General features: G+C 36.9%; 1 protein-coding gene across 4 annotated transcripts in view; it reads left to right on the top strand.

Annotated features, from left to right (window-relative positions):
• Positions 1-14,688, top strand: part of SDCCAG8 (SHH signaling and ciliogenesis regulator SDCCAG8) — a 248,408-nt gene that overhangs the window by 161,370 nt on the left and 72,350 nt on the right. For all 4 annotated transcript variants that reach the window (XM_065935618.1, XM_065935615.1, XM_065935616.1 and 1 more), the window contains exons 14-15: positions 7,965-8,092; positions 10,182-10,290. In XM_065935618.1, coding sequence (XP_065791690.1) covers positions 7,965-8,092; positions 10,182-10,290 — 237 coding nt within the window. The remainder of the gene's footprint in view (positions 1-7,964; positions 8,093-10,181; positions 10,291-14,688) is intronic.

Genomic DNA, 14,688 nt, shown 5'->3' with positions numbered 1-14,688 from the left:
CTAATATTTTAAGCTTCCTGAAATCCTGCCTCACTGTGCCTAGCCACTCCCCAACTCTAGTCCCATCCACTGTAGGAGAGCAGGAATTTAGCCCCCTTTTATTATTTACCTTACTATTTTAGTTGGTAAAGAATCTGCCTGAAAGGCAGGAGACCCAGGTTCGATTCCTGAGTCGGGAAGATCCCTTGGAGAAGAAAATAGCAACCCACTCCAGTATTCTTGCCTGGAGAATCCCATGGACAGAGGAGCCTGGCGGGCTACAGTTCATGGGGTCACAGGGGTCGGACACGACTGAGCAACTAAACCACCACTATTTTAGTTGGCTGTTTCTTGTTTGCCTTCTTCACTAGATCATGAGCTCTTTGAAGGGATGGCCGTGGTCTGCATCTTGTATACTGATGTACCCCCACACTTTTGTGCCTGGCACAAAGTAGTTATTTAAGTATTTGTTGAATATTCCTCATGTAAGGCAATGCCATGGAATGGAAAGGACACCAAACTTACTACTAGCTGTGTGGTGTTGAGCAAATCTCTTAATTATCTGAGCTTGAGATACCTCATCTGTCAAACAAGGATATCTGCTCCGTCACCTTGCCTTACAGAATTATTACAAAGAATAAAGAAGCCAATGCATCTGACTGTTTTTTGTAAAACAGAAAGCACAGACGCTGAAAGATGATGAGATGGTAAGAGTCTGTGGTTTTGTCTTAAGTAAATGTGAATGATACCGAAGGTGTAATAGAAGCAGGCAATATCGAGTCTACCATACCCTCCTTGGCCTTGAAGGTTAGAGTTTTCACATTATTTTGGAGAGGCTAAAAGAGAATATTTTTGGAGGCAAAAATATTTTTAGGAAAGTTTCTATTAATTATTTCCTTCCTCTTGTGTTTCTTCCTTTGAAAGAAATTGACCTCTTTTGTTTCTGCTTTCCTTCCTAGAAGTAGCTCATGCTCTGATCTGATAATTCATCTTTCAATATTGTACTTAAAATTGTGGTATACTTTGCAGTGAAGAAAATATAATTTTCTCTCAGAAATATGTATGATGCATATTTGAGGGAGTAGAGATTGGGGCTTCCCAGGTGGCGCAAGTGGTAAAGAACCCTCCTGCCAATGCAGGAGATAAAAGAGATACAGGTTCAATCCCTGGGTTGGGAAGATCCCCTGAAGGAGGGCATGGCAACCCACTTCAGTATTCTTGCTTGAAGAATCCATGGGCAGAGAAGCGTGGTGGGCTACAGTCCATAGAGTCGCAAAGAGTCAGACACAACTAAAATGACTGAGCATAGCATAGGAAATAGGGATTACTGAATCCTAGTCCTTTTGCATTTTCCTTTCCCTATTTGTTCTATACCAGGATTTCTTCATTTGCTCCAGTATGAGAACATAGTCCTTGTTAGTGGTAAACAGGTAAAGGATTCCAAAAAATGGAAGATATCAGACTGTCTACTAATTTTACTGTTGTTTTTATTATTATTGCCAATAACAATAACAAAACCAAATTAAATGATTGGCTAAAATAGGGATGATTTTATCCCATTTTCTTCTTCTAATCAGTAGACAGAAGGATCCTTAAACCCATAAAGATAGTTAGTATTTCATACTCCTTAACAGTTTTCATTCATTCATTCACTCATTAATCATCAAATGTTTGTTCTACACAACTGTATTCCACACACTATTCTAGGCTCTTGGGATAAATTAGTGAGCAAAACAAAGGTCTCTATTTTTCAGGTACTTATATTCCAATTAAGATGTGCATGTCTTGTCTATCCTAGAAGTCTGTGACCAACTTGAGGCAAGAGATATATTTATGTGCCTTTTAATATTTTTGCACAGGTCAATTTATTTCTTTAAGGAGGATACAACTAATTGATGGTGTCGTTGTAGGAAGAAGTGATCCAGTCACATATGGGACAAATGGGAAAGGAGAAAGAGAACTAGCTTGGAACGGGGCTATTAAGATGGATGTAGTGTGGGTATTAAGTGACACACACACATATATGGATAATTGAAATAAGACTCTTGTCACCCTTTATCTCATTTCTCTGCATCGCTGACAGAGTCAGATACTGAAACTTAGAGATTCATATGTGTACTTTAGATTTAGGTAGGCCTGAATTTCCTGGCTGTGTCCCTTAATAACTGGGTGACTCTGGAAAAATTGTACACCTTCTCCAGGCCTCAATTTCCTCATTTATAAAGTAAGGATAATAAGAGAACCTACTTCTTAGAGTTGTGTGAGATTAATAAAAGAATGCATAAAGAACTTAGCTTATGCTAAATATTAATAAGTAACAGGCTACTAAAATTATTATTAACTTTTAAAGATAGAATTTTTCCTGTCCTATTTCCATGAAGAATCTTCAGATTTAAAGAATTAAGTTCCTTGTTTGTGGTCACATAGGCAATGAGGAGGTAATAAGGATATTATACTATACTTGGACCCTCTAGCTCTGTGAGTTTTCTGCTGTACTCCATTGCCTTAGATGTGATTTTCCCAGAATACAGAGAATCAATTGAAAAATGGTGTGTATGCTTTTTTTTAAAACAACAACAAAAAAGAAGCATTAATAGGTAGATACCACTGTATATAAAATAAATAAAAAAGATTTACTGTATCACACAGGAAACTATATTCAATATATTGTAGTAACTTATAATGGAAAAGAATCTGAATCACTTAGCTGTACCCCTGAAACTAACACAATATCATAAATCAACTATTGTTCAGTTTTTTAGATAAAGCAAAACTATAAGGAAATATTTAATTCTAGTTACTCATAGATTTGCTTTCCATAGTAGATTAGCAACTTTGAAAGCACTTTCTGTGTATACTAAGTTCAAGAAAATGAATATGTTAAAGATAACGGATTCCAAGTTTCTCGCTGTTGAGAAGAATGTTACACTTAGGGAAAGAGGGAAAACTAGGTTATATCTATGTTACTGGGTTGGGATTAGAGACATCAATTTGAATGTGTTATGTTTATATTCATATAAAGGCCTATAGACAAATATTCAAATCTATACATTTATATATACTTTCATATTCATATACTGGCTCTGTCTACTAAGGTGACCTAGAAGCCAAGACTTGTCAGTAGCAATGATTACCACCTAGTGACACATCTTGGATTCTCCACTAAAAGGCACAAGAGCTCCTTGAGCGAATGCTGATTCCAAGGCTGGTAAAGGACAGTACAAGATGAACCCGGAACATCTTATAGAATAGAAAGCCAACACGTGCACAAGGATAAGATAATATCATATCATTAAAATAGGCCCCAGTAAAAGTATTTACACTGAAAATTGGTAAGCACTGCAAATGAGGGATGTCCCCACCCCGAATCAATTATTAAACATTTTCCAGGACACTAATAACATCAACCAAGTGATCAAAGATGATATCACCATTATTGGGACAAAAGGACATCATATATCTTAGCACCCTGCTACTTCTCTCTATAAGTCCATCAAGAATGGCTCTCATCTAGTAAGCATGTTGTAAATGGTCTCATACATTTTATTATACCAATATGCTACTGTTATGAAGCTCTCTATATTTTACTTTAAAAGGGAAAAACACCCTTTAACCAAAAATGGTTATATGTCTGGTACTAGAATTTCAGTCACTCGTAAAAAGATGAGTATAAACATGGCAGACAGGATTGGTGCCTCAGATCACTGCCACCACCACGTCCTTGTCCTCAGGTTATACTTAAGGCTTTCATGATTTCTGACCCACACTCACCGGTGAACTTTAGGATCTTCAGAAACTTTTAGTCCTTTAATGTAAGTAGTGAAATTTTTAAAAAATCTTTTTAATAAATCATCTTTGTTCTGTAACATGGATTTTTTTAAATAGCAAGATTTAAAATAAACAAGATGGAAAAGCTGTGGATTAGAAACATAAAGTTAATTCTTCAATTCCATTTTATTCAATCCATTTTTTTTAAATGGGATAGCAAATGACATTTTGAGAAAATATAATCAACCAGAATTATAATTGTAAAAAAGGAGTGCCTAAACCTCTGTGTATACTTAGTCATATTTGAGACTCCAGAGTACTGCTCCCTCCTTTTATTAATAACTCTCAATTGTTATCAAGTAAGCATGGACATGACTCACACATGCATGTGCTGCCACAGGTGATGTAGATAACTTGGAGAAAAATGTGGATGTTCCAATTCTAGTACATTTGCTCCTTTTTAAAGTCAGCTCTATTGAGGTAAATTTAAATATAATAAAAATCGCCAATTTTAAGTTTGCAATTAAATGTGTTTTGACAAATGTGCACAGTTACAGAACCATCATAACCATGATAGAGAACGTTTCTATTAACCCCCAAAATTCCCTTATGCCCGTCCCCTAACTCCAGGTCCTCGAAACACTGATCAGTCACACTATAGTTTAATTTGCTAGAATTTCATGTAAATGAAATCATAAAATATACCTTTTGTGCCAGGCTTCTTTAAGCATACTGTCTTTGAGATTCACCCAGGTGTTATATGTAACAGTTCCCTTTTATCACTATTTTGTTACTACCACTCCTAGTAGTCCATTGTAAGACTGTATCACAGTTTATCTATTAAGCAGTTCATGGACATGTAGGTTATTTCTAGGTTTTAGTTATTATGAATAAATATTTCAGCATTATTTGAATAACAACCAAGAAATTCTTCTCTACTCTCATTGCTTTTATTCAGTTTGTAAAGGATGTCTAACTATAAGTTTGGTTACATGAGATTATCAGTATTTTGAGTGAGGACTGAATGAAAACCAGCAGGGGAAGACTGGCCTAGCTATCTTTCATGAGGCTATCACACCCAGCTGGCATTGAGCTCTTTCTATTCTTTGAAAGTTTTATTCCCTAGTACCTTTTTTATAGTGTATTTCACCTTTTATTTTGGCCATTTTGAATTTCCTATTAGGGTAAGGACTATGCCGTACTTACCTATCTTCATTTGACCTGTATCTAGCAGAATGTCTTTCACATAATAGAGTTATGTTAAATTATTAAATGAATTGTTTTGGATTCTTCTCTGATCACGCCCTTGAATACCCAGATAACTTTTAATAATTCTTTCAACCCACTATTGCATTACCTAAATCAAAATATATCAAATCCCACCTCTGCCTTTATAGCATTTACAGTAACCTTTGAGCAGATTTCTAACGCTTTATAGCCCTCTTCTTCTCCCCAACTATAATGTGAAAGGGTTTGATTAAACAAATTTGAGATTCCTTCTCATTTCTAACATTTTAAAATTGTATTTAAAAAAAAAAAAAGAAAGAACCTGTGGGGGAAAAGGGGCAATGTAGAAGGAAAGGAGTATATAAAGAAGGTAAGAAAGCAAGAATATGCCATTTTTTTATGTAATTGAAAGTAAAATGTGTAGTTTCTTAGAAAGAGTAAAAGTTGGAGAAGTCAATAAACAAAAGTTGATGTGTAATAACATTGTTGGTAGAGCATCGTTTTAAATTGTTTTATGAGGAGAACTACAATAAGACAGTGATTCTTTTCTCTAGGAGATCAATAGTCAGGTAATTCCTCATTCTGAAAACTACTGTCGAGATTGACAACTCATTACACTTAATGTGTAAGTGAACCATAAGCCCCAGTCTACAAACGGTAGTCCCAGTTATGACTGCCTTAGTATAATTTATTGTTAATTACTAATTAATAATAATAATTGTCTTTTTTATTTATTTTTTTTTTTTACTGCCCGTTTTACTCTCCAGTGGGTATTGGTTTTGAACACTGCATTTTTTGGTCACCCAGCATTGGGAGTCTCATAATCCTAAGTCTCTGTCTTGGAGATGGTTGCTCAATGAAAGAATCCAAGGTGCCCTTTTTAAGTTGACTCCTTAGCTGGCAACACCATTAGAACTATCCTCTTCTGTACTCTTCTCTCTCTCTCTCTTTTAACATGTTTGGAAAGTTTTTGCCTCCTCATGTAAGACCTGAGCAGATTCTGCAGCTTCACTTAAAGATTGCAGCCTTCTTTTCCCTATGGCAAGTATGTAAGAACATCCATTAATTAATTGTTCACTGCCCACTTCCTATGTGCCACATACTGAACTGGGCTCAGAGTATGTATAGACAAATAGGACAAAAAGATTCAGACAAGTAAACCAACAACCGAACTGTGACAAATGTTATCTTAGTAGGATGCATATGTACACAGGGCTTCCCAGGTGGCTCAAAGTCAAGAATTCACCTGCCAAGGCAGGAGACATGGGTTCTATCCCTGGGTCAGGAAGCTCCCCTAGAGGAGGAAATGCCTGGGAAATCCCCGGGACAGAGGAGCCTGGCAGGCTACAGTCCATGGGGTCGCAGAGAGTTGGATGTGACACTGAACGACTAACACTTTCACTTTCTTTCATTACTGATGTCACCTTGGGGAAAGAATAGCTAATTTAGGAGAAGGGGGAGAAGAGGAGGGGAATATTGAGCAGGTCCTAAAGGAAAAGCATATATTGGGCAAGGATGACAGGAGTTGGTGGAGGGCAGAGAGGGAGTGAGGACCCCCCTCACCCAGCATAACATGGAGACATGCAGTTTTCCATGGCCAAAATGTATGTGGTATGACTGGAAAGGCAAAAAGTGGCCTAGCCCGACTCCATTTGCTGCAATATGCCAGTTTGGAACTGAGTATGAGGCAAGACCTTGGAGCCAGTCCAAGGGGTGTTGTTATTAAAAGTACCAGAAGGGACCTTATTTCACATTTAGCGTGGCCCCCTGATGATCCATTTGAGTGAGGTGTGGGTGTATTTTCATTCTGGAATTTTTTACTACAACATTACCACATGCATTGACCGATTTCAATACAGACTTTCCTTATGTTGCTTTATAATTAGAAGCCAGTGATCTGAAGTTCCACAGCGGTACATAGACTAGTAGTGATAGGTTTATGGGATTGTTTATTTTTAGTTTGGCAAAGACAAGACAGTAAATCTCTCAATTAGTAAACTAAAGCAGCATGGATGAGAAATGCCCACAAGGAGATTAGGAGTTAGAAATAACTAAGCCAGCTAATGCAAGGAAACTTTCATATCACCTATCCATACTTAGAGTACAAAGAACCCACCTAATGTGTGTGTTTGCACAAGCATGTGTGTGTGTTGTGTGTGTGTGTGTGCGTGCTTGCACACAGTGTCAGTATCCCCAGTGGTGTCAGAGATGAGGTCCTTGCATTCTTCAGGTTCTAACTGTTTAGGAAGTTTATCTCTTTAGGAGTCACTGTGATTGGATATAGACCTATCCACTGGTCAATATCCAATCACAGTGGGATGAGCTCTCGTCTTTGACTTCAGAAGCTTCTCATCCTGCAATTCTTTCAGTGTGACCCAAAAGAGATTTGATTATGAAGTTCTGGGAGACATTTTTTCACTTTCATATTTATATTCGCATTACATGGCCTAACCTGTGAAAATATTTAATGAAAGCATACGTTTCTGCCTCTAGATAAAATCTCCTGCATTATATTTGCGATTCCATATTAAGTTTAGGAAGAAAAGCAGAGGTGATCCCCAAAACTTAGTTTCAAGAATTTAAGTTTTGGGGTGTATTGGGTCACACTGTATTGATCCTATAACTTCAGGATCTTTAGGAAATATTGACCATTCAGGAGAAAAAAGATTAATTGGCGGCTAGCAACAATGAGAATGTTATAGAAAATGATGTTTGTGTTTTAAAGTTACAAAGCACCATTAATTCAGTTGTCATGATGTTTTGATTTTTAAAGTTGCTTACCTTAGTCCATTGGATTTATGGCAGGTATTGAACATTGCTCGAAAGGTCCTTTGAATTTTCACCTGAAAATTGGGAGTTTGTGGAAAGACTGTTGTCTGCTTATGCTGAACAGTTTACTCCATATCAGCTCTCTGAGGTCTGGAGGGGAAATGATGGGGGTTAGTGCATCTGTAGATTAAATTTCTGTCTGTCTCCTCTCTGCCTTGTAGACTGGAAAAAGATAGCATTCAGCAGAGCTTTAGCAATGAAGCAAAGGCCCAAGCCCTTCAGGCCCAGCAAAGAGAGCAGGAGCTGACACAGAAGATACAGCAAATGGAAGCCCAGCATGACAAAACTGGTAGGTGGTAGGGAAAGATTAGAGCCTGGGCACTTGCTCACAAGCCAGGCCCACGCCTTACTGTGAAATGACATCAGGAACACCTGTAACCTTTGGCTGGCCGAAGGGAGCAGATGCTAACTACACCGGAGATTCCGAATTACATATTAGTTAGCGTTTAAAAGAGAAAATGGAAAGTATTGCCCACTGTCTGTTGATTTCAGAGTGCTGCTCTCACATCTGTTGCACCATCTGGATTATGAGTTTATTTACCTGTGTTCAAGAAACGTAAAGCTGAGAGAGACCACAACAAAGTAGAAAAACAAAGGGCTTGTTTTTGGCTGGGTTTTCAGGCACACATGTTATATAAAGAAAATAGCATCAGAAGCTCTGCGGGAAATGCTCTGAGCTTACAGTTAGAGTCTCCTGAATAGCACTGAACAGTTCCCACAGTACACACATTATAGCTACTCTAAAAGCCTAATGAGTTTGCTTCAGCATCCAAACTGGAGAAAAGCTTTAGCCATTAATCGGTTCTTAATTCACTGTCGCAGCTGGATGTAATTCAGTGGCTCCAAATTGATATGTTCCTTTATTTAATCTTTGCAGCTTCGAACATTTTTAGCATTTGTATGATTATCCCACCTCCCCCAACCCAGTCTAAAGTGATGTTTAATCCTTTGCATTCTTCAAGTTCTCACAACTGCTGTTAAAATTCACTAATACAAGGCATTGACCACAGCTGGCAGCTTGGCTAAAAATTGCCATCTTTCATCACATTGGCGCTATTCTGCAGGCTGAGTTGGCCAGTAACTCTTTACCTTTAATTTGAAAGTAAAATGCACTTTGAAAATAGGCAGTTTGATTTGTTCAGTCGGAGCATTCTGTAGTTCCTTTCACTTTTGAGTTGTGTGTTCACAGAAAGTGTTAGTCAAAACAAGACAGTGTCAGTCATTATAATTCCACACCACATACTCCAAGCTGATTGTACTATTAAAAGGAAAGTTTAATTGATCCTGTCTCTTCCAGAGAAATGTTGCTTAATTTTTAGCGTCTTGATTTATTTTGCTTTGTATGCTATATGCTTTTTTGCCAGTCACTATCGAAAACTGAAGAGAAAGAAAGGGCCTGTTAAACCTTTCACCTAATTTTCATGTGATTTAATGTATACTATATTTGATAACATGGTTTAAAAAAAAAGTGCTGCTTATAAGTGAAAAATTGCTAACATAAAATTCATTAAGTTATGTATTTGCCAATAAAGAGGCAAATGTCATATTGATCTGCATAATTCACCCATCAATTTCAGTAGAGATTTTCTTCTCACAGCGTTTGGCCAGAAGAAATGAAAATTTACCAGGCTTACTAGTTGTTTTTCCACTAAAAACAAAAGGAGGAAGTTATAGGATAAATTATTGTTTGCCCCCACTACTAGGAGGATCCTGGTGGTCAAGGAGTCTTCGGCAGTATCTCTGAATACTAGATAAGAGTATTAACTGAGCCACCATAAGAATACTTCCTTGTATTTTGCACAAAAATACATACTCTCTTCAGTTTCTTTGGTCAGATCTGCACTGAAGCTCACACTGTTGATGGAAATATAAGGAAAATTATGTGTTTTTCTTTTATAAACAGAGAAGTATATGCAAGGTGGGGATAGTGAAATATATGAGAAAATATGAAACAAAGCATGAATTACAGTATATAAAGAGTTCCTCAATTATTTTAGTTTTGAATTACCTGATTGTGATAAGTTTGACATTCTGTTTAGAACAAAATTTTCAAAAGAAGAGTATATTGAAAATTACAAAGATCAAAAAATCTATGATCCCACTTGAAGTATTTGACAGTTATTAGCATGTTAAAATTTACACAAAACTGGTATGATCAGAAATGTTTCTGGTGTGTAATTATTAGGAAAATAAATGTCTCACAAGATTCAGTGTCTTGCCAGATGAGCTTTCCTTTGACCTAGGACCATAAAAGTGATCTACTGTCTTACAGGAAACATGTGGTAGTCAGTCTTATTGCTTTTACCACTATGCATTGCACTGCAGAGCTACAACCATAAACATCTGATGTTTACAGGAGGGTTTCTTGTTATTTCTAGAAAATGAGCAGTATTCATTGCTGACCTCCCAGAATTCATTTTTGACAAAGTTGAAGGAAGAGTGCTGCATGCTAGCCAAGAAACTGGAACAAATCTCCCAGAAAAGCAGGTGGGTAATATTATTTATGCAGTACTTTCAGAGCACTGTTTATGTGAATGCTGTAATTTTTTTCCCTAAAAAACAGCATTTCCACTATTTTATAGTTTAATGTCAAAATTAGATAGGTATTGACATATTCCCTGTGAAAAACATTTTCTCTCTATGAAAATTTTCTTAATTGTCCATATAGACACCTCAGTGTTTTTTCATAATTAGGTATACATGCTATTATTTGACCTTCTTAATGTTCAGAATTGAAAACTACAAAATGTTAGAACACAAGGGTCAAAATGGCAATTATTCTAATAAAACATACAGGTGAGTCAAGCAGTTCTAAAATTTTATTTTAATTCAGCCAACATGTTTTAGTGTATTATAGTTCTCCACGAACACATAACAGCTATCTTTAAGTCAAATGATAATAAATAAAATACATATGTATAAAAATTAATGTAGATGACACTTTGAAATAAACCAAAACCATCTTTTCTCCTAAAATTGTTTTATTTTAATAGAACAGACATCGTTCATTTTATAAGTATATGCTCTTTTATAAATCCATTGATTGAGATTTTAGTGAATTTTTTCTGTACATTTTTCAATCATATTATCACAATAAATGAATTATTTCTATTCTAAATTCTAAGAAGCCTGAGTTCTCATCTTAACTCTGACAGTAACTGTGTAATCTTGGGCAAATTTATTTGACCTGTCCAAACTGTGGTTTCCTCTTACAAATGAATGATGTTGAACAGAATTGCTTTGACGTTAATTCAAAAGAAACCATTCACTTAACTAGCTAAAGTATCAGTTACAATATAACCTAATGGGAAAATAGTATATCTTCTCTTTTATATTGTTTTGAAACTGGCTTATATTATCAAAGAGCAAGCAGTAAGGCTCAGCAAACCAACTACTGGCTTAGGTGTGTCATTCAGAACAAATTTCTAGGAGGATCAGAGTGTATCTGATCACTCTGAGCCCCAGCTTGGGTTCCTGCATCAATAATCTGGCCTAGCTTGTGGAATCCCCATCCCTGAATCTTTTGGAAAATCAGAGCACTTATGAATTCTATTCATTCTTGATACAGGATTTTGGTGGAAATTAGAAATTTAGATATAGGTATACATAGAGCACCTAACACCATGCTTGACACATAAAAGTATTCAGTAGGTGCGATTGCTGTCACTAATGGCATAGAAACTCCTATAACCACCCAGAATGTGCTCTGAGCATGCACCTTCTTAGTGAATACTAATTAGATATCTTATTTGGGAAAGGAAAAGGCTCAGAGTGCCAAAATACCAGTATTTCCAAGAAATTTGACAAGGAAACCCAAATAATTTTGCCCTGGAGGAGACCCTCATATCAACAGGAAGTATTCTAACTAGAAATATTTGATTTACTTCACACAGATACAAACAAACACATTAATAATTTAAGAAAAAATTGGGCCTTAAAAGATTGTGTTATCTTAAGATTGCTTTGGGATTGATTACTGATTAATTATCTTGCTGTCTAATTCAGATATAATTCAGGAAATTGAAGTATATAAAAGAGAAAGAGAAGCTATATGCTTGCTTTATATTATTTAATTCTCACAACAGCTTGAGACATGAATTAGCTTCTTTTATGGATGAGGAAACCAATACTCAGAGCATTTAAATAGCTAACAAGTAGGTACCCTAGAATTCTAACTTAGATATTTCTGGTTCCAAAGCCTACATATGACCTTTCATAAGAATATCTTACATCCACCACAAAAGAAAATCCAGACCAAAGTAATTATGATGGGAAAGTTTAGGAGGGAAAAATTAATCTTTAAATTTCCATGGAGCATACTTGCTTATGTGAGGGTTAACTGTGAGCCGGGGTTAACCTGTGCCATGTGCTCTGAGGCCGCCGTCTCCCTGTTCTAGGTCTATCAGTTTACTCGGCTCTAGTGAACTTGACCCTCAGTCTCTCTTCACTTCATCTCCTCTCACTCCAATTTTAGCTCCTGATCACTACTTTGTAAACTGAACGTATTCCTTTATGTCTGATACAGAACTGGTGCTGTGCTTGCTTAGTTGCTCAGTCGTGTCTGACTCTTTGCGACCCCCTGGACTGTAGCCCGCCAGGCTCCTCAGTCCATGGGGATTCTCCAGGCAAGAGTACTGGGTTGAGTTGCCGTGTCCTCCTCCAGGGGATCTTCCTAGCCTAGAGATCAAACCCAGGTCTCCTGCATTGCATGTGGATTCTTTACCATCTGACCTGGTAGCCAATACATACTGAATGAATGAATGAATGAAACAAACAAGCATGGTGCTACCCTCTCTATCATGATCTGACTCTGGTTCCACACTGTTTCTTTGTTGATGACAGGCAGTGTGCAGTAAAAAACACTTCGGAATTCAGAAAGAATAAGGTTTGAATCTTGCTTTGCCACTTAGCTTCATAACCTTGGGTCCCTGGCTTAATTTCTCCAAACCTCAGCTTCTCCATTTGTAAAAACCTTTTAAAAACTATGATACAGGATTTTGGTGGAAATTAGAAATTTAGATATAGGTATACATAGAGCACATAACACCATGCTTGACACATAAAAGTATACAGTAGGTGCGATTGCTGTCACTAATGGCATCATTTTAAGGCTCTTGACTGGCAATGAAGATATCCCTTCACCTAGCAATCATTGTCTTTGCCAGGGTCTGAGTGCCATAATTTGCTGACAGACATTAAGTCTATACCACAATGGAAAACCTTTTTGAAGGCAATGTAGATTTTGTTGTGTTTCAGGTCCTGCTCTGGACTTTGTCTTGCAAGTCTGAAGAGTTAAAATACTCATCTACTGTAACTTTATAAGTTGATTCCAAACTAAAACCTAGCAAATAATAAAAACTAAATTAAGTTGTAACTTATTATTGTTACAATGTTTTAGGGCCCCTAAAATTGACAAAATATATGTTTTGTGTGTCTCACAAGAAATTAGTAGATAGGATCAGTTGTGTTTGGGGGTTTCTTATTATATGTGCTGCCGAAGCGAGCACTGGGGGTTTCTTATTTGTTTACTCTTAATTTCTCATCTCACTCTGGCTTCCTACATGAAAGACACTCCATTTTTAGATACTATCTTTGTCTTGAAAACATCTATAAAACTTTTAGGGCTCCAAGTCTTTCTTTTAAAATAAAACTATGAATTTATGAAGCCCTGTAGTAGCTCTCCAGCAGTGAGCCTCTATTTACCTTCTACTAAACTTTTGGGGTAAATAGCCCCCGCCCTGTGCTTTGAGATGAGGAAATCTTGAAGTCTTTTGACTTTTCTAAGCTGTTGTCATTTTGAAAGTACCATCTCCAAAATCATTATTTAAACCATAGGGTAATTTTAATCCAGGTTTTCTTCAGAGTACCGCAGTAAAATTTTTTCCTGAAAGTAAGTGTATTTATTTCATGTTGATGAACAATTTAAACATTTTTTTTGGTCTGAGAATTTTATGTTATTCAAAATCCCATACTAAATATATGGATTCATGCCATTTATTTAAGCTTTTTTTTTAAAAAAAAAAAAAATCATAGATCTAGTCCTTTGACTAGAGCCCCTGAAGAATCACTGGGTTAGCTGACAATGCAGGGAAACCACTCCCAGACACTCTTACTCTTTACCCCGTCAACATGCTAAGCTGCTTTGTGAAAGTGTTTAGAAATGTTTCCTCCGCCTGTGTGTATGTTATATGTGTTTTTTCCCAAGTAGACGTAAGTGCATTATGGCTGTGCTTATTGCTTCTGCTGTCTGCAAGCCCTCCACAGTGACGAGCCAGTACTTCCTACACAGCATGCCTTCCACACTGCTCGAGTGGTGTCTGTAACCCCAGGTTTTGTGAATGGCACATCTCACTTTAAAGCTAAAAGTGAACTGCCAATTTCATGCATTTTATGTAGCTTGTTTTTGACCATCAGACAAGAGCAGTAATTCCTTTTTGCTTTTAATTGGCACCAGGCAGACATTCTGGCTGATTTTAGATGAAACTCACATAAACTTTAGCTCCCTTTGTCTTTATTCCCCAGGACTCTGAGAGCCTATTACAGTGATAGATAGGCTTGTTTTCAAAGTTGGTACATGGAGATATTTAAATATCTTTGGTGCAACTGTGATTTTTTTTTTTTTCTATTAAAGTAAAGGAAGTGTTCCCTCTCCCAAAGCGCTTAGATGAATCAGCACTAAAATGTTTGCAGCTCAGTTTGCAGTGAAATCTAAAACATGCCTTGGGAAGAGCTCAGAAAGGTTGGACACCGGCTAGAAGGGACCCTCTGCCAGCTGCATACTGGGGGTCCAGCATGTGCTAGGTTTTCACCTCTTAACACTTTTGCCCCATTGAAAAGAATAGGACAGAGAGCATAAAACTGGGGTCTATGTGGTTTTGCTTCTCT

Source organism: Muntiacus reevesi, chromosome 5 (genome assembly GCF_963930625.1).
Source record: "Muntiacus reevesi chromosome 5, mMunRee1.1, whole genome shotgun sequence".
Taxonomy (NCBI): domain Eukaryota; kingdom Metazoa; phylum Chordata; class Mammalia; order Artiodactyla; family Cervidae; genus Muntiacus; species Muntiacus reevesi.
This window is presented reverse-complemented; position numbering and strand designations above follow the sequence as displayed.